The 26,479-nt window shown below is 42.1% G+C and overlaps 1 protein-coding gene across 1 annotated transcript in view; it reads left to right on the forward strand.

Moving 5' to 3' along the window:
* dnah9 (dynein, axonemal, heavy chain 9) overlaps nucleotides 1–26,479 on the forward strand; it is a 176,516-nt gene that overhangs the window by 64,182 nt on the left and 85,855 nt on the right. The window contains exons 35-44 of the mRNA XM_058060982.1: nucleotides 11,535–11,692; nucleotides 13,013–13,151; nucleotides 15,180–15,467; nucleotides 17,999–18,409; nucleotides 19,899–20,007; nucleotides 22,165–22,312; nucleotides 22,483–22,657; nucleotides 24,222–24,395; nucleotides 24,458–24,665; nucleotides 25,761–25,926. Of these exons, the coding sequence (XP_057916965.1) occupies nucleotides 11,535–11,692; nucleotides 13,013–13,151; nucleotides 15,180–15,467; nucleotides 17,999–18,409; nucleotides 19,899–20,007; nucleotides 22,165–22,312; nucleotides 22,483–22,657; nucleotides 24,222–24,395; nucleotides 24,458–24,665; nucleotides 25,761–25,926 (1,976 nt within the window). The remainder of the gene's footprint in view (nucleotides 1–11,534; nucleotides 11,693–13,012; nucleotides 13,152–15,179; nucleotides 15,468–17,998; nucleotides 18,410–19,898; nucleotides 20,008–22,164; nucleotides 22,313–22,482; nucleotides 22,658–24,221; nucleotides 24,396–24,457; nucleotides 24,666–25,760; nucleotides 25,927–26,479) is intronic.

Raw genomic sequence — 26,479 nt, forward strand, 5'->3', positions numbered from 1 at the left:
TGATGTCTCCTCCGAAAATCATGCCCATACGTGCAACGGGAGGCGAGGGATAATTATTTTAAAACTTGTAGGTGGCGCTAGTGAGTCAATTTGGCTTGGTTTCAAATGGGGGCCCCACCAGGGCCCTCGGGCCTGGAATCTGCCCCCCCTTATGAGTTTTCAAGCACATGCGACCTTCTGCGGGCGAATGATGACCCTTTCTTTGTAAACGGCGAGGCCTGAGCATTCGCCGCCAGGCCACGCCCACCACGTGCGCTTTTCCTGCATCATGGTCCATCAACAGGCTTCACCAGGCTGTCAGGCAGTGACCTTGTGACCTCGGTGTTCATCTGATGAATCTCCTGCCAGAAAAGGCCTCATGTAGATGACACGCATTTAGCCTGTCGCCAATAGGTGGCGCTGCGACGAAATCAGGAAGTGACCTACGGGGACATTCGGGGCGGGGCCATGATCACATGTACCAAGTATGATGAAGATCTGACCACGTGGAGCCAAGTTATTCACGTCTACAGTTACGCTCAGCGTGCAAGGCCCGGACAGATGAAAAAGGGCAAAATTTGGGGGCGTGCCACACCCACATCGTATGGAATATCCCAAAATCCTTCGCAATTTAACGTCGGCCATCCGTCTAGTGTCCGTTGATGCAACAACGGACTCATTCGGTCAAACCCCCTAGGAGGAGTTCGTCGAGATACGACCCCAACTTCTGGCCCGAAAAAGGCCGTCGCCATCCAAAATGGCCGACTTCCTGTTCGTTTTCCAATATGGGTTCTTGAGACTTTTTGGTCCGTCCTGTCACGATAGACGTCTCCACCAAGTTTCGTGACGATCGGTGAAACTGGTGGCGGGGGCTAATTTTTTTTAAAATTCAAGGTGGCGCTAGAGAGCCAATTTTGGAACATTATATTTGTAACCCATAAAATATCAAATTTTTCGCCAGACCTGATGCGCTCGCCAAATTTGGTGAGTTTTCGGGCATGTTAAGGCCCTCAAAATGGCGCTCAAAGGCGCGGAAGAATAATAATAATAATAATAATAATAAAAAGAAACGGAACGATTACAATAGGGCTTTCGCACTGGTCAGTGCTCGAGCCCTAATAATAATAATAATAATTAAAACTGCAAGCAGTGATGAGCGGGCTCGAGCACCCCGACGCGGTCGGGGGTACGCGCGGGTCGGGGGTACGCGCGGTTCGGGGGCGCGCGCGTGTCCGGACGGGCGCGCGGACGCGCCGTATGAAAAACCGCGGCGATGGGATAAGCGGTAAGGGAGTTACGGCACATGCAATTTTCTGCCAGGAGGGGGCGACGCCGGCGGCGAGGCTGGTGCGCGGTCACATCCCGTCCGGCGCCCCGAACCGCCATAAAAAAATTTGCGACGATCGGACCGTGCGGTAGGTACTTGCGGCGGATATACGTTTCCGCCTGTGGGTGGCGCTATACAGTCTATGCGCCCACACGGTAACGGACCGGAGGGTACCCCGAACGACCAGAAAAAATTAGGTGCCGATCCGACCGTGCGGAAGGAAGTTACGGCTGATATACATTTCCACCAGTTGGTGGCGCTATAGCGTATGTACACACACTGTCATCGACCAGAGGGTACCCCGAACCACCGGAAAAAAATTCGGGCAGATCCGACCATGTGGGAGGAAGTTACGGCAGATATACATTTCCACCAGTCGGTGGCGCTGTAGATTCTATGGACACGCAGATTCAAAGAGTGGAGGGTGACCCGACCGACCAAAAAAAATTTAGAGACTATCCGACCATGTGGAAGGAAGTTACGGCTATATACATTTCCACCAGTTGGTGGCGCTATAGAGTCTATGTACACACACAGTCATAGACCAGAGGGTACCCCAAACCACCAGAAAAAATTTGGGACCGATCCGACTATGTGGAAGGAAGTCACGGAAGATATACATTTTCACCAGTTGGTGGCGATATAGAGTCTATGGAGACGCAGATTCAAAGACTGGAGGGTGACCCGACCGACCCAAAAATTTTTTAGAGACGATCCGACCATGTGGAAGGAAGTTACGGCTATATACATTTCCCCCAGTTGGTGGCGCTATAGAGTCTATGTACATAAAGAGTCATAGACTAGAGGGTACCCCAAACCACCAGAAAAAATTTGGGAACGATCCGACCATGTGGAAGGAAGTTACGGCAGATATACATTTTCACCAGTTGGTGGCGCTATAGAGTCTATGTACACACACAGTCATAGACCAGAGGGTACCCCGAACCACTGGAAAAAAATTCGGGCAGATCCGACCATGTGGGAGGAAGTTACGGCAGATATACATTTCCACCAGTTGGTGGCGCTATAGAGTCTATGGACACGCAGATTCAAAGTGTGGAGGGTGACCCGACCGACCAAAAAAGTTTTAGAGACGATCGGACCATGTGGAAGGAAGTTACAGCTATATACATTTCCACCAGTTGGTGGCGCTATAGAGTCTATGTACACACACAGTCATAGACCAGAGGGTACCCCAAACCACCAGAAAAAATTTGGGGCCGATCCGACCATGTGGAAGGAAGTTACAGCTGATATACATTTCCACCAATTGGTGGCGCTATAGAGTCTATGTACACACAGTATAACAGACCAGAGATTGACCCAACACACCAAAAAAAAATTCAAGAAAATCTGACCATGAATCAGGAAGTTACGGCATATATAAATTTCCACCAGTTGGTGGCGCTATACAGTCTATGTACACACACAGTCATAGACCAGAGGGTACCCCAAACCACCAGAAAAAATTTGGGGCCGATGCGACCATGTGGAAGGAAGTTACAGCTGATATACATTTCCACCAGTTGGTGGCGCTATAGTGTATGTACACACACAGTCATAGACCAGAGGGTACCCCAAACCACCAGAAAAAAATTAGGGCAGATCGGACCAAGTGGGAGGAAGTGACGGCAGATATACATTTTCACCAGTTGGTGGCGCTATAGAGTCTATGTACACACCCAGTCATAGACTGGAGGGTATCCCAAACCACCAGAAAAAATTGGGGGCAGATCCGACCATGTGGAAGGAAGTTACAGCTGATATACATTGCCACCAATAGGTGGTGCTATACAGTCTATATACACACAGTATAACAGACCAGAGATTGACCCAACACACCAAAAAAAATTTCAAGACAATCTGACCATGAATCAGGAAGTTATGGCAGATATACATTTCCACCAGTTGGTGGCGCTATAGAGTCCATATACACACACAGTCACAGACTGGAGGGTGACCGAACCCACCCAAAAAAATTAGGAGACGATCCGACCATGCGTGAGGAAGTTACAGCAGATATACATTTCCACCAGTTGGTGGCGCTGTGTTTTGAACATGGGTTCTGGAGCGTTAGGTGCGTCCTGTCATGATAGACTTCTCCACCGAAAATCATAGTGATACGTGCAACGGGTGGCGAGGGATAATGAATTGAAACTTCTAGGTGGCGCTAGTGTGTCAATTTAGATTGGTGTCACATGGGAGCACCACCAGGGCGCTCAGGCCTGGATTCTGACCTTACGTGTAAGATTTCAGCAGCCTGTGACCTTCTGCGGGCAAAATATGAGCCTTCAATGGTCAATGGCGAAGGCTGACCATTCGCCGTGGCCACGCCCACCACATGTGCTTTACACACATCACAGTCCATCAACTGACATCATCAGTCTGTCAGTCAAACTGTGTATTGACTTTGATGTACATTGCTTCAAGGCAAGGCCAGACACCAGGCAGGGCCAGATAAGGTAAAAGTTAAGGTTAAAGTAAAAGTTTGGTGGCGTGCCACGCCCACATCCTAAGTAGCAGCCCAAAATCCTTCGCAATTTAACGTGGGCCATCCGTCTAGTGTCCGTTGATGCTACAACCGACTCATTCGGTCAAACCCCCTAGGAGGAGTTCGTCGAGATACGACCCCTACATCCTCCCCCAAATGGCCGCCGCCACCTAAAATGGCCGACTTCCTGTTGGTTTTTGAACATGGGTTCTTGAGACTTTTTTGTGCGTCCTGTCACGAGTGATGTCTCCTCCGAAAATCATGCCCATACGTGCAACGGGAGGCGAGGGATAATTATTTTAAAACTTGTAGGTGGCGCTAGTGAGTCAATTTGGCTTGGTTTCAAATGGGGGCCCCACCAGGGCCCTCAGGCCTGGAATCTGCCCCCCCTTATGAGTTTTCAAGCACATGCGACCTTCTGCGGGCGAATGATGACCCTTTCTTTGTAAACGGCGAGGCCTGAGCATTCGCCGCCAGGCCACGCCCACCACGTGCGCTTTTCCTGCATCATGGTCCATCAACAGGCTTCACCAGGCTGTCAGGCAGTGACCTTGTGACCTCGGTGTTCATCTGATGAATCGCCTGCCAGAAAAGGCCTCATGTAGATGACACGCCTTTAGCCTGTCGCCAATAGGTGGCGCTGCGACGAAATCAGGAAGTGACCTACGGGGACCTTCGGGGCGGGGCCATGATCACATGTACCAAGTATGATGAAGATCTGACCACGTGGAGGCAAGTTATTCACGTCTACAGTTACGCTCAGCGTGCAAGGCCCGGACAGATGAAAAAGGGCAAAATTTGGGGGCGTGCCACGCCCACATGGTATGGAATATCCCAAAATCCTTCGCAATTTAACGTCGGCCAGCCGTCTAGTGTCCGTTGATGTAACAACGGACTCATTCGGTCAAACCCCCTAGGAGGAGTTCGTCGAGATACGACCCCAACTTCTGGCCCGAAAAAGGCCGGCGCCATCCAAAATGGCCGACTTCCTGTTCGTTTTCCAATATGGGTTCTTGAGACTTTTTGGTCCGTCCTGTCACGATAGACGTCTCCACCAGGTTTCGTGACGATCGGTGAAAGTGGTGGCGGGGGCTAATTTTTTTTAAAATTCAAGGTGGCGCTAGAGAGCCAATTTTGGGACATTATATTTGAAACCCATAAAATATCAAATTTTTCGCCAGACCTGATGCGCTCGCCAAATTTGGTGAGTTTTCGGGCATGTTCAGGCCCTCAAAAAGGCCGTCATTTCGTCAGAATAATAATAATAATAATAATTAAAACTGCAAGCAGTGATGAGCGGGCTCGAGCACCCCGACACGGTCGGGGGTACGCGCGGGTGGGGTGTACGCGCGGGTCGGGGGCGCGCGCGTGTTCGGACGGGCGCGCGGATGCACCGTACGAAAAACGGCGGCGATGGGATAAGCGGTAAGGGAGTTACGGCACTTGCAATTTTCCGGCAGGAGGGGGCGACGCCGGCGGCGAGGCTGGTGCGCGGTCACGTCCCGTCTGGCGCCCCGAACCGCCATAAAAACATTCGCGACGATCGGACCGTGCGGTAGGTACTTGCGGCGGATATACGTTTCCGCCTGTGGGTGGCACTATACAGTCTATGCGCCCAAAAGGTAACGGACCGGAGGGTACCCCGAACCACCAGAAAAAATTAGGTGCCGATCCGACCGTGCAGAAGGAAGTTACGGCTGATATACATTTCCACCAGTTGGTGGCGCTATAGCGTATGTACACACACTGTCATAGACCAGAGGGTACCCCGAACCACCATAAAAAAATTCGGGCAGATCCGACCATGTGGGAGGAAGTTACGGCAGATATACATTTCCACCAGTTGGTGGCGCTATAGAGTCTATGGACACGCAGATTCAAAGAGTGGAGGGTGACCCGACCGACCAAAAAAAATTTAGAGACGATCCGACCATGTGGAAGGAAGTTACGGCTATATACATTTCCACCAGTTGGTGGCGCTATAGTGTCTATGTACACACACAGTCATAGACCAGAGGGTACCCCGAACCACCAGAAAAAAATTTGGGCAGATCGGACCAAGTGGGAGGAAGTGACGGCAGATATACATTTTCACCAGGTGGTGGCGCTATAGAGTCTATGTACACACCCAGTCATAGACTGGAGGGTATCCCAAACCACCAGAAAAAATTTGGGGCAGATACGACCATGTGGAAGGAAGTTACAGCTGATATACATTGCCACCAATAGGTGGTGCTATACAGTCTATGTACACACAGTATAACAGACCAGAGATTGACCCAACACACCAAAAAAAATTACAAGACAATCTGACCATGAATCAGGAAGTTATGGCAGATATACATTTCCACCACTTGGTGGCGCTATAGAGTCCATATACACAAACAGTCACCGACTGGAGGGTGACCGAACCCACCCAAAAAAATTAGGAGACGATCCGACCATGCGTGAGGAAGTTACAGCAGATATACATTTCCACCAGTTGGTGGCGCTGTGTTTTGAACATGGGTTCTGGAGCGTTAGGTGCGTCCTGTCATGATAGACGTCTCCACCGAAAATCATAGTGATACGTGCCACGGGTGGCGAGGGATAATGAATTGAAACTTCTAGGTGGCGCTAGTGTGTCAATTTAGATTGGTGTCACATGGGAGCACCACCAGGGCGCTCAGGCCTGGATTCTGACCTTACGTGTAAGATTTCAGCAGCCTGTGACCTTCTGCGGGCAAAATATCAGCCTTCGATGGTCAATGGCGAAGGCTGACCATTCGCCGTGGCCACGCCCACCACATGTGCTTTACACACATCACAGTCCATCAACTGACATCATCAGTCTGTCAGTCAAACTGTGTATTGACTTTGATGTACATTGCTTCAAGGCAAGGCCAGACACCAGGCTGGGCCAGATAAGGTAAAAGTTAAGGTTAAAGTAAAAGTTTGGTGGCGTGCCACGCCCACATCCTAAGTAGCAGCCCAAAATCCTTCGCAATTTAACGTGGGCCATCCGTCTAGTGTCCGTTGATGCTACAACGGACTCATTCGGTCAAACCGCCTAGGAGGAGTTCGTCGAGATACGACCCCTACATCCTCCCCCAAATGGCCGCCGCCACCTAAAATGGCGGACTTCCTGTTGGTTTTTGAACATGGGTTCTTGAGACTTTTTTGCGCGTCCTGTCACGAGTGATGTCTCCTCCGAAAATCATGCCCATACGTGCAACGGGAGGCGAGGGATAATTATTTTAAAACTTGTAGGTGGCGCTAGTGAGTCAATTTGTCTTGGTTTCAAATGGGGGCCCCACCAGGGCCCTCAGGCCTAGAATCTGCCCCCCCTTATGAGTTTTCAAGCACATGCGACCTTCTGCGGGCGAATGATGACCCTTTCTTTGTAAACGGCGAGGCCTGAGCATTCGCCGCCAGGCCACGCCCACCACGTGCGCTTTTCCTGCATCATGGTCCATCAACAGGCTTCACCAGGCTGTCAGGCAGTGACCTTGTGACCTCGGTGTTCATCTGATGAATCTCCTGCCAGAAAAGGCCTCATGTAGATGACACGCCTGTAGCCTGTCGCCAATAGGTGGCGCTGCGACGAAATCAGGAAGTGACCTACGGGGACCTTCGGGGCGGGGCCATGATCACATGTACCAAGTATGATGAAGATCTGACCACGTGGAGCCAAGTTATTCACGTCTACAGTTACGCTCAGCGTGCAAGGCCCGGACAGATGAAAAAGGGCAAAATTTGGGGGCGTGCCACGCCCACATCGTATGGAATATCCCAAAATCCTTCGCAATTTAACGTCGGCCATCCGTCTAGTGTCCGTTGATGCAACAACGGACTCATTCGGTCAAACCCCCTAGGAGGAGTTCGTCGAGATACGACCCCAACTTCTGGGCTGAAAAAGGCCGCCGCCATCCAAAATGGCCGACTTCGTGTGCATTTTCCAATATGGGTTCTTGAGACTTTTTGGTCCGTCCTGTCACGATAGACGTCTCCACCAAGTTTCGTGACAATCGGTGAAACTGGTGGCGGGGGCTAATTTTTTTTAAAATTCAAGGTGGCGCTAGAGAGCCAATTTTGGAACATTATATTTGAAACCCATAAAATATAAAATTTTTCGCCAGACCTGATGCGCTCAGCAAATTTGGTGAGTTTTCGGGCATGTTGAGGCCCTCAAAAAGGCCGACGGTTGGCAGAATAATAATAATAATAATAATAATAAACATTACGATTACAATAGGGCTTTCGCACTGGTCAGTGCTCGAGCCCTAATAATAATAATAAACATTACGATTACAATAGGGCTTTCGCACTGGTCAGTGCTCGAGCCCTAATAAACATTACGATTACAATAGGGCTTTCGCACTGGTCAGTGCTCGAGCCCTAATAATAATAATAATAAACATTACGATTACAATAGGGCTTTCGCACTGGTCAGTGCTCGAGCCCTAATCATCATCATCATCATCATCATCATATAATCATCATCATATAATCATAATAATCAAAATAATCATAATAATCATAGTCATAATCACAATAATTGTAATTGTAATCGTAATCATCATCATAATAATCATAATAGTCATCATCATAATAACCATAATAACCATAATAATCATAATAATCATGATAATCATAATAATCATAATAACCATTATAACCACAATAACCATAATAATATTCATAATATTCATAATATTCATAATATTCATAATATTCATAATAATCATAAAATCTTCCCCAAGAAAATAGCGATTGACTTTGCGAACACATTGTGTTGCAACCCATTAAGCGTATAGCAGGTAGCCTCCTGTGTGGAGAGTCTCGAGGTGGGTTTTCAATTTTTTCCATTCACTCTGTCAAAGTGATCCAGTTGGTTCCACGCTGCGGCGTCCTAGGCTTCATGCTCAGAACTGGAGCTCTAAACACGTGACCCGGCTAGCCTGTCAGACATCCGGCCTCTTCTGTGTTTCAGCTGATGCTCGGTGTTATGTCATGTTATGTTATGGTACATCCTGCCATCCCAGATCAAAAGAAACCTTTCTGCATGGTTGCATTGTTTGTTTGTTTTTTTTTTTACATGGTTTGTATGCACGTGGAACATTGTCATGAAATAGCATCTACACTGCAAACGTGTTGATTAGGGTCATCTCCATAATGATGACGAGTGTTCCTTGACTCGTTAGTCATTGCAGTGGATAAAAAGTAAGTCTGATGCCCTTGCTTTTCTTTCGCAGCAGCAAAAAAAAAGTCAAGCAGTCGCCTCTTCAAGACCCTGCAAGTAAGCATAGAGAATTTTAAAGAGCCGCAGAAATGAGTAGGTGCTGCACGGCTTAATGAATAATAAATCACGGTGCTTTATATGTGGAGAAGTAGACCTTGGGAAGAAAGACCTGCGCTGTGACAGTCGGCAGCCCGTTTTACAGTGGAGTCGGCTACAACTGAGTGATCTCTCACCATAGCAAGCCTGGGCTCTCACACCTGATCCTCACAGCTACCATCCAAGGGCGACATGCGCCCTTGCCTGTTAGGTTTGCTGTGCACAGGTGGTAGGGCAAGTCCCATATTAAAGGAATTCAAACTGGACGTAACATCATGAATATAAATTGGGTACATTTGAACTGCGATTCAGCCAACGAAGGTTGGACGTGAATGTGGGAACTACTTCATTGTTCGAATTTCCAGAGATTCTTGAATTGGGAATATCTCTGGTGTGTATCATGCGCCCCCAAGACAAAATCTCACCATATTTGGTTCTTACGTGTGACAGCCCTCAAGGCACATACATGTAAGGCGTCCGGAATCAAGTGGGCGAACAATGGACCCTCAGCGTTTTTGACCCCGGTTCGTGCATTTTGTCATGACGCTCGGAATTGCAATTTATTAAATAAAGTTGCAAGTGACAGCAACATTCCAAAGACCACGATTGAATTCGAGAAAAAGAAATCATTGCAAGTTAAAAGATGGCGTCCATGTTGCTGATCTCACCAGGATGTGCTAGAAGCCCTCATCGACAATAAGTACCATCCAGAAGATCCAGTTGTTTACCATTGGAATGGATTACCGTATTTTCCGGACTATAAGTCACACTTTTTTTCATAGGTTGGCTGTTCCTGCGACTTATACTCCAGAGCGACTTATAAATGAATAAACTGTTTATGTTACATAAACACTGGACACCTTTTCTGTTCATGGCTGGGCTGCATCAGGTTTCCCCCCCCCAAAAATGCATTTATTAAAGACAGAATTTTTTACAATAAAATTTACAATAAAATTTTCTACAATAAAAGCTCTGATAAAACATTCCACTGTTCTCAAATATCTTAATTTTTATTTTTCTGCACAAAATAAGATGAAAAATAAATAAACAAATCAAGAATAAAGAAAATCAATCAATCAGTAATAAATAAATAAATAAATATAATAAATATAATAATAATAATAATAATAATAATAATAATAATAATAATAATAATAATAATAATAATAATAATAATAATAATTATTATTATTATTATTATTATTATTATTATTATTATTATTATTATTATTATTATTATTATTATTATTATTATATAATAATAATAATAATAATAATAATAATAATAATAATAATAATAATAATAATAATAATAATAATAATAATAATAATAATAATAATAATAATAATCATAATAATAATAATAATAATAATAATAACAACCATATATAGTTGTTGGGTAGACAAATTATTTTTTCAGATTAAAATGAACAAAGCATTATTAGAGCCCTGTAGACATGACAAAACACGACTATAGTCACATTTATACTCTTTTTATTTACAACATATTGCGCAACTGCAGGGTCTTGAGACACATGCTAACTCGCAAACTAGAGAGCTAGCGACCTAAACGGTAGCCTTCAAGTTATTTCCTTTAAACTTAAATAGCCAAAAACGTACCACTTCCACACGGATAGGGAGGATAACTATTAACAGTTATTTAACCTTTAACATGAACATTAATCAAACGTAATAATTTTTTCTGGGTACATGATACCATACAGCATCCATATCAAACTTGCGCGGGCCGCGTGTTTGAGACCCCTGATTACAAATGTTAAGCCTTGGCTGAGGTCTGTGCTCTCTGACTACTCTCGGTTTACATGTGATGGTGACACTGGAGTTCCTCCCATATCTATAAAGGGTACTCGAACGGAGACGCAGTCATACCCCATCAAATATAAGCCAGACTGATGCCCCACTTCTGCGATAGTGTTGGAGCTGCACTCCTTTTTTTCCCATCTTCTCTCTCTCTCTCTCTTGTGTTAATACGACTGAGTGATCTGTAGCCAAAGTACTCATCCATGAAAACATCTTCCTCCTCTTTCCAGCTGTCGACTCGTTACGCTCTTCTCGCATGCTTGTGTTCCACTGAAGGATGCCTTGAGAGGATGGCATTTAGACCTTCAATACAATACAGTGTTTGCCCTACTGCTATACTGGCGGGGGGGCACCTGCCACCCCGGTTTCACAATGGAAGTCATTGAAGGATGCCTTTCATGATATAGAACCGGACTGTACGCCTTTATTGAGGAAACTGTGGTTAATGATGGCTTCTTTAACGGACAGCATCATTTTATTGCCTTCTTCTATGATGCTTTACATGAGCATGACAGCGTCATATGCAGTTTTAAGCTTAGTTAATAATCCCATCATCATCTCCATGGCGATGCATGTGTCTCCTCTATGCTGTTGTGCAGGTCAAAAGTATCCAGGATGCCATCCGAGATAAGAAACAGAGGTTTCATTTCATGGGTGAAGAGGTAAACCTTTGTCCCACCGTGGGTATCTTCATCACGATGAATCCAGGCTACGCTGGTAGGACGGAGCTTCCCGAGAACCTCAAGGCTCTGTTCAGGTCAGTGGAACGTAGATACGTAGATATATCTGAATAGAAGATTTATTGTAAAGAATATGAGATCATGAGGTGGATTGGCGATGCTCACTCTGCATCCGCAAAGCTCTTAATTTACCGGTTGATCTACGGCATTTATTAAAAACTTAATTCTTATTAAAAACAGAAAAATGAATAAACTTTGCTTTGGTTCCGATTTTCTACAAGAAAAGCTCTGATAAAACATTCCACTGTTCTCAAATATCTTACTTTTTATTTTTCTACACAAAATAAGATGAAAAATAAATAAACAAATCAAGAATAAAGAAAATCAATCAATCAGTAATAAATAAATATAAGAATAATAAAACGGCAAATAATAAAAACTTAAGAAACCACATATAGTTGGTGGGTAGACAAATTATTTTTTTCAGATTAAAATGAACAAAGCATTATTAGAGCCCTGTAGACATGACAAAACACGACTATAGTCACATTTATACTCTTTTTATTTACAACATATTGCGCAACTGCAGGGTCTTGAGACACATGCTAACTCGCAAAGTAGAGAGCTAGCGACCTAAACAGTAGCCTTCAAGTTATTTCCTTTAAACTTAAATAGCCAAAAACTTACCACTTCCACACGGATAGGGAGGATAACTATTAACAGTTATTTAACCTTTAACATGAACATTAATCAAACGTAATTATTTTTTCTGGGTACATGATACCATACAGCATCCATATCAAACATTAAACTTTCATATCAAGGTGGGGGCCTCAAACTAGTGTCCTGTGGGCCACATTTGGCCCGTGGGCCGTGTGTTTGAGACCCCTGCTATAGATGTTTCTTTAGTGATTAATTCTAAAATGAGAAACTAAATAAAACTGATTTAAGAGATATATTCTATAGCCCTCAGTAATAACCAGGCAACAAAAGAACCTTCAATTTATTAATATGATTCTTTTAAGGTTAATTTGACCATTTTTGGAAATTGAAATGGAGGGGTATAGTGACAAAAAAAGGCCTACATGCCCACACCAAAAGTATTAAAACCAACATTTTCATGGATGAGGAAGCCTAAGAAGGTAACCAAGACATGAGAAGCAAATTTGATGGTAACTTATTGTTTTTAGTGTATTTTATAGCTGATTTAATACATGGGTCAAAACCGACCCGTTAACATAAGAGATGATACCAGAAAGCTAACACAAGAGGAAGGTTAATAAATGATATCTAGTAACTTTTTAGTAACTATTTAGTGTTGTCATTATTTTTGTCATATGTGTCAAGAGTTTTTGAAGCCATTGTGGTCTGTGAAAAGGTTCTTCCTTCTGTCACAGACCGTGTGCCATGGTGGTACCGGACTTTGAGCTGATTTGTGAAATCATGTTGGTGGCTGAGGGCTTCCTCTGCGCCCGGGTCCTCGCCAGGAAGTTTATCACGCTCTACACACTTTGCAAAGAGCTACTTTCAAAACAGGTACTAAAGATATAAAGTTTCATGTCACGCCAATACGGATTTTTTCAAAAGACCTCACAGCTAGGAAACCAGGGTTCAATTCCGCTCTTGGCCATCTCTGTGTGGAGTTCGCATGTTCTCCCCGTGCATGCGTGGGTTTTCTCCGGGTACTCCGGTTTCCTCCCACATTCCAAAAACATGCTAGGTTAATTAGCGACTCCAAATTGTCCATAGGTATGAATGTGAGTGTGAATGGTTGTTTGTCTATATGTGCCCTGTGATTGGCTGGCCACCAGTCCAGGGTGTACGCCGCCTCTCGCCTGAAGATGGCTGGGATAGGCTCCAGCACCCAGCACATTTAAAACCTCCCTGTTATTTATGCATGTTTGTTTGTGGAGGCAATTAAACAAGGCGGAATTATTTCACCAATGATGGCGTCACAGCCGAAAGACTTCAGTCTTGATTGCTAAAATGAAATACACTTCACAGGATGGTAGTGATAATCAACATCTGCTACGTTTTAATAAACATATGTTTCTTTCATTTTCACTTTCGTATTACATGATTTTTGCTGAAACAACTGAAAAGTAGAGCGACTTTGCTGGGAGTACACACGTCTTTTTTTTGTGAATCGCCATGTTTGATGTTGTGCGTGTATGGAAACGATGTAATCTACACTTCTGATTGGCTGAAATTGGCTTAACAGTTCAGGCTGCAGTTGGTTTATCGCTGCCAGCGTACACATAATCAACATCTGCTACTTAGCACAACAACAATTTTTCAAATGTTTGAACCGTCGATTTTTAAGACTTTTAAGTGCGCTTTTAAGTGCGCTTTTAAGTGCGCTTTTAAGTGCGCTTTTAAATGCGCTTTTAAGTGCGCTTTTAAGTGCGCTTTTAAGTGCGCTTTTAAGTGCGCTTTTAAGTGCGCTTTTAAGTGCGCTTTTAAGTGCGCTTTTAAGTGCGCTTTTAAGTGCGCTTTCAAGTGCGGAAAATCCGGTAGTTTTAAAACATCACCATGTGAATGGAGATTATTATTAAAAGCACCTTTTGGTGGTGTGGTTGGAGTAAACTTTACACACTTTTTTTACATTGTACATATATTTACATTGTACAGTACATATTGTACTGTTGCTAGGACTACGTTAAAAAGCCATAGCATTTCAGTATGTGGAATCAAACTATGGAATGGATTGAGTAAGGACCTCAAACAATGCACAACGATGAGCCAATTCAAGAAACAATACAAGCAGTTGATGTTTGCTAAATACAAGGATGAAGAGTCTTGAACCAGTCATGATGTGCTATATATATCACTATATTGACACTTACTATGGTACCCATTATGTCATTGGATGCTCATATCACCTCCTACTTTGATACGTGACAAAAATTTAATTTAATTAAATTTAATTTAATTTAATTTAACTTAATAATTTAATAATTATTAATTTAATTTAATTTAATTTAATTTAATTTAATTTAATTTAATTTAATTTAATTTAATTTAATTTAATTTAATTTAAAAAACTATTATGAAAGCAGGAAGTGAACAAATGTAACAGTTACTGATTGTAAAAGTACCAGATGGAGGGGTAGGATTTAATAAGCTTTGCTTCTACCTACTCCTTTTGGACATGTGGAACTGTGAACTGATTATGGGATGCACTCAATTGTAATCTGATGCATGTTCAAATGAAATAATACCATTACCATTACCATTACCATTACCATTACCATTACCATTACCATTACCATTACCATTACCATTACCATTACCATTACCATTACCATTACTATTACTGCTATTATGGTGTCATAAACACGCAAAATGCTGCATAAAAGGCAAACAGACGTCCATTCCAACTCAAACTGTATTTCCATCAACTAAAACCAGATTCAGTCATTTAGTCAATTAGTCATTGTGTTACGTCATTTCTCCGATGTGATAGCTTTCACTGCAAACGTAAACAAACAACAAAACATGTTGGTGAAAAAAATGAATCAATCAATCAATGCATGAAACTGTGTCTTTTTTCCCCCGTTTGAGGACCACTATGATTGGGGCCTCCGAGCCATCAAGTCCGTCCTGGTCGTCGCCGGCTCTTTAAAGAGAGGTAATCCCGGCCGAGCTGAGGACCAAGTACTCATGAGAGCGCTACGAGACTTCAACATCCCCAAAATTGTCACCGACGACATGCCTGTGTTCATCGGGCTGATCGGTGACCTCTTCCCCGCTCTGGAAGTAGCCAGGAAAAAAGACCTGGACTTTGAGAAGAACGTGAAAGAAGCTGTTCTCGACTTGAAATTACAGCCGGAAGACAATTTTGTATTGAAGGTACAGTAAACCCGATTTCTAAATTGTCTGTCTCCATCAAATTAGATTTTATTTGCAGCAAATTTCAAACCCACAAGACCAAGAACACAAGCAAATGTAATCATAAGTTGTCTGAGATGCTTGCAGAAGAAGCAAAGTCCCTTAATGGGATTTTATCCTGAACAATTTAGACCGATATTACGGTCGTGGCACTTTCATTCGGATTTATCTTAGTTTTCACCAAAAGCTGTTTACTGCTCATCCTAATCCTTTGCTGGGAAATAGCCATTAGTGTCCAGCACTCTGAGGATCTGGATGAATTGCGCAAATATTGCAGACGTCAATGGTTGCCTGCAATGAGACTTTAGGTACCTGAGCTGCTGACCTTATTGTCGTTGTTGTATTACATACAGATATGCACACACACACACACACACACATGCACATGCACGTTGAGAGAATGCACCTTATGTCAGAGACGGGTGAACACCAGACCACGGGAAATAAGTGCAATTTGCCTCAGGTCAAATAGACACGGAAAGCACATAATAACACAGCATCAATGGAGGCCTGGCTGCACCATGCCACTTAACCCTGGCATTGTGTGAGACGGCCACAGGAAGAGAAAAAAACAAAGCAAAGGAGAGAGAATGGCAGAGCGGTCAATAGCGAGTAGGAACAGCAACAGAGGCTGAACTTTTACTGTCTTTGTTTGCGCTGCCAAACCTTTTGATTTCAGTCAACAAGGAGAGAAAGCGAATGAGGTGAGAGAGGCTGCATGCCTTTAGCATTAGCCCGTGCTAGCATTAGTCCCTCTCAAATCAAAGCAGTAATCAACCGGGGCCTTTGAGTGTGCAAAGCCACCTGGGCTCCTGCTGAATGGAGGCGGATAAGGAGCCCCAAGGAGCTCCAAGCAGCCCCAAGGACTCCCCGTCAATTGCATTGATTGAGCTCACCATCTGTATGCTTGTGTGGAAAAAAAAAAAAAAAAAATCTTTTTTTATCTCATCTTTTTCTGTGTTGCACATTCTGTGGCATCGCCTCACAGATATTGCATTGGATATAAATGGTTGACTTGCAGCACTTTATGTGTTTACCCGAGAGATGCTGCCCAAACTAAGGATAAAGACGTTTTATGATCATGTGAAAAGGCTAAAACGAGAGTAGGCAAACCGGACCAGAGGCAGATGGAGGATTTGTTGATGCATTCCTGATTATAATTTGTAAATGTGTTGAAAAAAATGTAAGAATTTACATTTTGCACTGTTGGATCTTAATGAGGTTACATGTGGAGCTTCACAGTACAAAACAAAGAAAACAAGGCAGTGCAAAAGGATGCAGTGGATGTGGACCAAAGGTGTTAAATATTGAATCACTCTTAAAAGTCCACAAATGGGGATTCATGGGAAAATAGGATGACCCAATCAAATATGAAGTATTCTCATATTCTCATAAATGATACCTCAGACTCTAACCTCCTGGCACTCCCCTGTGAGACCAAGCTCCGAACCTGCGAACACAAAATCCACCTGTTTAAATTATTTTTTAATGTCTAACTTGTTATACTTGGATATTGTATTTTAATCAGTTTTTACTCAACTCCATTTTTATGGACGGTATTTCGGTACAAGGGGCATTATTAAAAAAAAAAAAAAAAAAAAAACTTAAATTGTATTATGGAAAGCAGGAAGTGAACAAATGTAACAGTTACTGATTGTAAAAGTACCAGATGGAGGGTTAAAATTAAAATTAAAATTAAAATTAAAATTAAAATTAAAATTAAAATTAAAATTAAAATTAAAATTAAAATTAAAATTAAAATTAAAATTAAAATTAAAATTAAAATTAAAATTAAAATTAAAATTAAAATTAAAATTAAAATTTATTAGAAAGGCAGGAAGTGAACAAATGTAACAGTTACTGATTGTAAAAATACTAGATGGAGGGGTAGGATTTAATAAGCTTTGCTTCTTCCTACTCCTTTTGGACATGTGGAACTCGTACTTCGGTACGTGACAAAATTAAAATTAAAATTAAAATTAAAATTAAAATTAAAATTAAAATTAAAATTAAAATTAAAATTAAAATTAAAATTAAAATTAAAATTAAAATTAAAATTAAAATTAAAATTAAAATTAAAATTAAAATATATTAGAAAGGCAGGAAGTGAACAAATGTAACAGTTACTGATTGTAAAAGTACCAGATGGAGGGGTAGGATTTAATAAGCTTTGCTTCTTCCTACTCCTTTTGGACATGTGGAACTGTGAACTGATTATGGGATGCACTCAATTGTAATCTGATGCATGTTCAAATGAAATAAAACCATTACCATTACCTTTTTTTATTTCTTTTTCTCTACTGTAAAGCGTATTTGAGTACTATACAAATAAAATGTATTATTATTATTATTAAAAATGTCATGCCTCGCCATGTATTGTGGGCTATGGACCGTGAAATGCTGCTGTGCTGCACCACCCACCATAGCCATAGTCATTCTTCTCCCATTCATTTCTCTAATTTGGTCTTCTTTCATTCTGCCCGTTACGCCAGGTGGTGCAGCTGGAAGAGCTTTTGGCCGTGCGCCACTCGGTGTTTGTCATTGGGAATGCCGGTACTGGGAAGAGCCAGGTGCTCAGGTCACTCCAAAGGAGCTACCAGAACATGAAACGCCGACCCGTGTGGGTCGACCTCAACCCAAAAGCGGTGACAAACGATGAGCTGTTTGGTATCATCAACCCAGCAAACAGAGAGTGGAAAGACGGTAATTTTAGAGAAGTTTTTGCTTGTCTAAAAAAGTATTTCATGACCTGTATGCTTACATTGTCTCCCACAGGTCTGCTTTCTTGTATAATGCGTGAATTAGCCAACGTGACTCACAGTGGGCCAAAGTGGATTGTTTTGGATGGAGACATTGACCCCATGTGGATTGAGTCACTCAACACCGTCATGGATGACAACAAGGTGTGACATAATATACAGGGGTGTAAATAAATACAGTATTTTTTTTTGTTTTTTTTGCTGCCTACACAGTTTTTTCCACTGCCGAGAAATCTTGGCAAGTCAGAGTGAACATGCCGCATATGTGCACTGCTGCTGTGGAAATTTTTCATATATGGATTTTTATGATATAGTCTGTCATAAAGGGGAACAAAGTTGAAGAAACAACCAAAAAAGGGCAGGAAAGATGGCTGCTGAAAAGTGCTCCTGTATGCAGTGACCGAAAACCAACACAAACACATATTAAACTTAAAGGGGATCGAAGGTGCTTTTTCCACTTTTCTGACCCATAAATATAGTTAGAATGTTGTATTCTTTTTTTTATTTATTTTTTTTTATTTTTATTTTTTTTGTCCCGTCCAGCCATTGGGGCAGATCGTATTGTTGATCTAAATGCCCTTACATGCTAAACAGATTTGCTCTGTGTCAGGAAAGGTGTAAGCTACAACTTCCCTGTACCATAAAATTTTATTTGCCGTTATTTGATGTTTTTGTTATGTGCATTTGGAAAAAAAAAAAATAGAATGTTGGATTCTGGTGTGAAACCATGCCAAAGCATCAGATAATGAGATTGCCCCTGAAAGAGGTTCTGCAGACGTCAATGCGATCCAGACTTCGTTTCGATGAGTGCATATGTGAATGCGTGGACCGACATATCTGTCCTGGGGGTGGAGTGAATGGAATAGACCGTTTGGGTCAGAAGCAGGAAGTCCAAGCAAGGATCTGGATCTTGAAATCGTTTTCACATCCTAAAGGAGCCCACAACTTTTTGAGTTGAGGAGCCTAAAAGCGGAAATGAGCATAATAGTTCCTTTAAAATAAAATTGGAGCTCCAAAATGCTCATAAAAATATGAAACACAGCAAGAATTGCCCCACAACAAAAAAATATGAGCCAACTAAGCCATGTACAAAATCTAAATGTATGCAAATTGTATGCTGGACAAGATGGATTATGGATTATGCGAGGGAAAAATCTAACCGAACAGCGAGGCGTAACATTAACTCCACTCTGCGGATGCCAAATTACACTAGGTGACAGCTAAATATTTCAGAAGAAGAATACAGAGAAACCTAGAAGCGAATTGCTTGAACCTACTCTGGTAACAAACATGTCCCCCATGCATCAACCATCCACCAAATACGCTACTTACCCATCAGAATCAGTTTATTGCCAGGTATGATCAAACACATACTACGAATTTGTTTTGGTGAAGTAGGTGCAGACACATGCATTAAAAAATGAAAATACAAAATATACAGAATAAACAGTATAAATATATGTACACTATCTGTTTTTTGTTTGTTATTCTGGAAGTGCACCCATGCACCACAAAGTCCAACATCGTCTTTATGGCTGTAAGTCCTTAATGTGTGCAAACAACCACATGCAAGGAAGTTACGTGTCTTCATTCTTTCATTCCTTGCTTGTAAAAATTGTCTTTAATCTATTAGGTCCTGACCCTCGCCAGCAATGAGCGGATCCCGTTGAACTCCACAATGAGACTGGTGTTTGAGATCAGCCATCTTCAAACCGCTACCCCTGCCACTGTGTCCAGAGCAGGTGTAGTATTTTTTCTCCTTTGTTTTACCAAATTAAAAACTACTATTTATGAAGCCAAAAATATAAATTGCTATATGTACTCCACGCCGTGGCATATTGTTGTTGTTGCAGTATAGAAGCATACAGACGGTGCAATTCTTTCATTCATTTTATACCGCTTGGGGTGGAATTGAACCCTGGTCTCCTAGCTGCGAGGTCTGCGCGCTAACCACTCGACCGCCGTGCAGCCCCACAGTATGTTATTTACTTATTTTCCCAACTGCACAGTAAGCACTTGCACCGCAACAGCTGTCTTCGAGCGAGAGGCGGGGTACACCCTGGACTGGTGGCCAGCCAATCACAGGGCACATATAGACAAACAACCATTCACACTCAATTTGGAGTGGCCAATTAACTACCGCTTTTCCTCACGAGGGTCGCAGGGGTTGCTGGAGCCTATCCCAGCTGTCTTTGGGCGAGAGTCTGGTGGCCAGCTAATGACAGGGCACATATAGACAAACAACCATTCACACTCACATTCATACCTATGGACAATTTGGAGTCGCTAATTAACCTAGCATGTTTTTGGAATGTGGGAGGAAACCGGAGTACCCGGAGAAAACCCATGCATGCACGGGGAGAACATGCAAACTCCACACAGAGATAGCCGAGGGTGGAATTGAACCCTGGTCTCTTAACTGTGAGGTCTGCGCGCTAACCACTCGACCAATCCATCTCAGAAATTAGGTCATTGCATTGGAAATACGGGCAATGAAGTGAGTTTACTCATGCAATTGCATGCCTTGCAGTTCGAGTCGCGTTCTGTCGTTAGGGAGGGTATCATGCATTTATCTCCATCACCAATGCAAAAACGAGATGTATTAAATAAGACATTCAGCTCATCAGAATAGCGGCACGACCTTGCAGTCAACACACCATACAAACAAGGCTTTAAGGGTCTTTATTGGTCATTCACTCATGTAGAATCTAAGTAGTGAAGCAAATGAAGCTTCTAGCGGGAGTGCCATACAAAGTAACTGTTACAGTTGCTTCATTGAAGACACTACAGTATTTATCATAGCTAGATTTTGCCCTTGGATGTGGGTAGTGTAGCGGTTCAAATAGCTCTCTGTATGCAACTGGCAAGGGATCAATTCTCATATATGCCAGTTGACTGGGAACCTCCGCATGCTTTTTTTTGCTCAAAGTCAGCTGGGCTAATCTCTTGTCCATGTCATGACTCTGAAAAGGATGAACACCATGAATCACTGTAAAGCTGGTTTCGGTGCAAGTGCATACTGTGCAGTTGGGAAAATACTGTGGGGCTGCACGGTGGTCAAGTGGTTAGTGCGCAGACCTCACAGCTAGGAGATCAGGGTTCAATTCCACCCTCGGCCATCTCTGTGTGGAGTTTGCATGTTCTCCCCGTGCATGCGTGGGTTTTTTCCGGGTACTCCGGTTTCCTCCCACATTCCAAAAACATGCTAGGTTAATTAGCGACTCCAAATTGTCCATAGGTATGAATGTGAGTGTGAATGGTTGTTTGTCTATATGTGCCCTGTGATTGGCTGGCCACCAGTCCAGGGTGTACCCCACCTCTCGACCGAAGACAGCTGGGATAGGCTCCAGCAACCCCCGCGACCCTCGTGAGGAAAAGCGGTAGAAAATGAATGAATGAATGAATAACATACCGTGGGGCTGCACGGTGGACTAGTGGTTAGCGCGCAGACCTCACAGCTTGGAGACCAGGGTTCAATTCCACCCTCGGCCATCTCTGTGTGGAGTTTGCATGTTCTCCCCGTACATGCGTGGGTTTTTTCCCGGTACTCCGGTTTCCTCCCACATTCCAAAAACATGCTAATTGGCGAATCCAAATTGTCCATAGGTATGAATGAGTGTGAATGGTTGTTTGTCTATATGTGCAGGGTGTACCCTGCCTCTCGCCCGAAGACAGCTGGGATAGGCTCCAGCAACCCCCGCGACCCTTGTGAGGAAAAGCGGTAGAAAATGAATGAATGAATAACATACCATAAGCTTATACAGTAATGGCGCTAATTTATGACAACGTTCTAATGAGACATTGAGTGATCCCATTCCCAGCTTCAGCTTCCCAGATCAGCTTTCCATACGCAATGACGTTAGTCGACGCTAAAGCTGCATCTCACCTCCTCTCTCCAGGAATCCTGTATCTAAACCCAGCAGACCTTGGCTGGAACCCGTTAGTGTCCAGCTGGATTGACAAAAGGGAGGTGCAATCTGAGAAGGCGAACCTCACAATTCTGTTCGACAAGTACCTCCCCTCTTGCCTGGATGCCCTGAGATCGAGGTGCAGTTTGTAAAACTTTATCACCATTATCAAATGCCCGAGTTGCGTTTTAGGATGTCAATGATCAAGGGGTGTGGATTATTATTATTCCTCCAGAGAATATATAGCGCTGGGCTGTTAACACTACATGTTATTTTATTGTTCTTTAATCGGGTGACCTCTCTGTGCAGGTTCAAGCAGATCATCCCCATTCCTGAGCAGAGCATGGTCCAGATGCTTTGCTACTTGCTGGAGTGTTTGCTCACCACAGAAAATACCCCACCAGACTGTCCTCAGGAACTTTATGAGCTGTATTTTGTTTTTGCTGCTGTGTGGGCCTTCGGGGGAGTCTTGTCCCAAGAACAGGTACTGCTAAATCGTCCATGTTAAGCATTTTCAAAGTGGCTATATAGAGATAAGAATAATATGAAATTGTAATATTGATGTGTAAAATGAATCAACAGAGATGGTGCAGAGATGTTACCAAAGCATGCAGCTGATGCCATGCAAGTAGGAACAAAATGTACTCCACTTTTATTTTCCCATCACGATGCATTTCAGTGCAAAGGGGTTTTATTGACTGGACTTTAAGGTGATAGAGGGATACAGAACCAAGTGGAAGTCAAGCAACTGTCAGTCAGCAGATAAAGCTTTGCTGTCTGAAGCAGGCAGATGGATGCATAAGATTGCTTCTGATCCTATTTTATAACTTCCATTTGCCTCCACGTCATAATGCAAATGACACGCATGGTTCTTGCTATACAGTAGCTACATCTGGACTTATAATATACAGGGGTCTCAAACTCAATTTACTTGGGGACCACTGGAGCTAGGGTCTAGGCGAGACTGGGCCACATCAGGTTTTCCAAAAAAAACAAAAAAAACGCATTTATTAAAAACAGAAAAATGAATAAACTTTGCTTTGGTTTCGATTTTCTACAAGAAAAACTCTGAAAAAACATTCCACTGTTCTCAAATATCTTACTTTTTTATTTTTCTACACAAAATAAGATGAAAAATAAATAAACAAATCAAGAATAAAGAAAATCAATCAATCAGTAATAAATAAATAAATAAATATAATAATAATAATAATAATAATAAAACGGCAAATAATAAAAACTTAAGAAACCACATATAGTTGGTGGGTAGAAAAAATTATTTTTTTCAGATTAAAATGAACAAAGCATTATTAGAGCCCTGTAGACATGACAAAACACGACTATAGTCACATTTATACTCTTTTTATTTACAACATTATAAAATAATGAAATGAAAATATTCCATTCCTAACAGAGGTGTGGTTGCTCAGCGTGGACGTCACATCACAGACAAGGAGCTATAAAATTGCTGCAAAAACAGATGTGTCCAAAACCAAAGTTAGACATTTGGCTATTTTTTTTTATTTGCTAATGACAAAAAATAAACAAAAACATTTGTTAATATTATATGTACGCATAATGTAACAAGAACATGCTGAAATGAAAGGGAGAGAACTTCTAAAATGTCTTCAGGGTTGTCAGGTCTGCATTATGCTATGCATTATGTTGAATTTAATGAACAGAAATAAAGCAATAAAATGAATAAAATCATTATTTTTAGCAATACTTTTTGGGGAACGAAATTAAAAATAATAATGAATAATAAATAATAAATAAAATAATAATTAATAATAAATAAAATAAATAATAAATAATAATAAATAATAAAATAATTTAAAAAGATGAAAACATTCATTGTATACAATAATTGTATGTATTAAAATGAATACAAAGTGTATGAAATTAAATAAAATATTTGTATTTATAATATGCTGTATACTAAATCTGTAAACATACAAATTTAGCCTTGGAATAAACAGTATAACAGAAGCAGAGAGGAAGTCATTGTAGACTATCGATTGATTACCCCTATCTCTGTGCATCTACAGCTAGTTGACCACAGAGTGGAATTCAGCAAGTGGTGGGTGGCTGAGTTCAAAACCATCAAGTTCCCATCCCAAGGCACGGTGTTCGATTACTTCATCGACCCAGACAGCAAGAAGTTTGAACCCTGGTCCAAAATGGTGCCCAAGTTTGAGATGGATGCAGATGCCCCGCTTCAGGTACGACACAGCAAACTCTGAAGACTGGTTGATTTCTAATCAGAGATAATCACACTATGCAGGCATGCCTGGTTCACACAGCGGAGACCATCCGTGTCCGTTACCTTATGGACTATCTACTGGAACACCAGAGGCCCGTCATGCTGGTTGGGAATGCAGGGACTGGGAAGTCTGTCTTAGTCGCAGACAAACTTTCATCATTGGACCCTGATAAATACATGGTTAAAAACGTCCCATTCAACTATTACACCACCTCTGCAATGCTGCAAGGTACGAGCTGCTCATTTCCTCTGATGTCTTTACTTGTGTAGGTTGATTTGTTGGTAACAAAGGGGATGTGGGTCTCATCTTAGTGTGGCATCTTATGCCTAAATTTGACCCAAATGAACAGCCAAGACACACACACTGTAAACAGAACACACCAAGGACAAATAAATACACTAATTCTTTTAGTTCCATTTTTTGACACATTGTGATCAGAAATGAGGAAACAGCCTTAAGAGTAGGGGTGATCTCGGGTTCCCATTGGTTAGACGCCTAGACGAAAATGGTAAGCATTCACAGTCAGTTTACTACATGCTGCTCTTTAATAAAGGCAGCATATCAAGAAATGCTGCAAATGTTTTAGACAATAGAAGAATAGCCAGTCAGAAAGTAAATGTCTAACATGGCGATTCCTCAATTTTACAAAGTAAAACACAATATGATGATGATTGTTTTTATTATGGTAATGGTAATGGTTTTATTTAATTTAAACATGCATCAGATTACAATTGAGTGCATCCCATAATCAGTTCACAGTTCCACATGTCCAAAAGGAGTAGGAAGAAGCAAAGCTTATTGAATCCTACCCCTCCATCTGGTACTTTTACAATCAGTAACTGTTACATTTGTTCACTTCCTGCTTTCATAATATAGTTCAAGGTATTTTTTATTATTTATTTTTTTATTTTTTTTATTTTTGTCACATACCGAAGTACGAGGTGATATGACCATACAATGACATAATGGGTACCATAGTAACTGTCAATATAGTGATATGTATAGCACATCATGACTGGTTCAAGACTCTTCATCCTTGTATTTCAACATCAACTGCTTGTATTATTGTTTTTATTGTTATAACAATTTGGTCTAAAAACATGCTCGTATCATATGCATAGTAATCTGATGTAACATACGTGATGCAAAGGTCGATGTGTTTGCAAGAGTCACCTGAACTTAATGCAATCACTCCACAGGTCCTTTGTGTCCACAGAGAAGGGACACCCTGGATGCTAATCCATGACCTCGACTCACTAATCGTAATCATCATAACTGAATTTTAATGCATCTTTATATTTTGTATGCTTTTCTCCCTCAAAGCTGTGCTGGAAAGGCCCCTTGAGAAAAAGGCTGGGCGCAAATATGGACCCCCCGGCAATAGAAGATTGATTTACTTCATAGACGACTTGAATATGCCTGAGGTGGATGCCTATGGCACGGTCCAACCTCACACACTCATACGCCAACACATGGACTACAACCACTGGTAACTGCACTCATGTCGCCAGAACATATACAGTACCGGGACAGTACGTAAATTCATGTTGGTTTAAGGGAGAGTATTTGGTCTCAAGTCTAGAAGTGACTGATTGAGGTGGACAAACCCTTGCTGGTAAGCACAGGGGTCAGATTCTTGTAGTTGGTCAGCAGTGTTCCAGATATCTCAGCTGGGATTTTGGTTTGACAGTCATGATGTTTTTGGGCTTATACAGTAAACCTCGGATATATCGGACTCAGATATATCGGAAATTCGCTCACAACGGACAGATAAAAAAGAACCAATTTTTCTGTAATGCATTTCCAATAAAAATTCATTGCATATATCGGATTTTTTATAACGGATTTCGCCTATTTCGGACAAAATCTCCAGTCCCGTTCCAATGCATTTCCATTAAATTTCCCTCGCATATATCGGATGGCTGCATCGTGGCGCTCCGATTCGCAGAATCGTGACAGGCCGCTATACGACGTCATTTGCAGCGTTTGCAGCGTTGCCTGCGCGTCCAGGTACATTGGAAACATAGTCAAGGAAGTGCCTT

The sequence above is a fragment of the Doryrhamphus excisus genome, chromosome 22 (genome assembly GCF_030265055.1).
Source record: "Doryrhamphus excisus isolate RoL2022-K1 chromosome 22, RoL_Dexc_1.0, whole genome shotgun sequence".
NCBI classification, from domain to species: Eukaryota; Metazoa; Chordata; class Actinopteri; order Syngnathiformes; family Syngnathidae; genus Doryrhamphus; species Doryrhamphus excisus.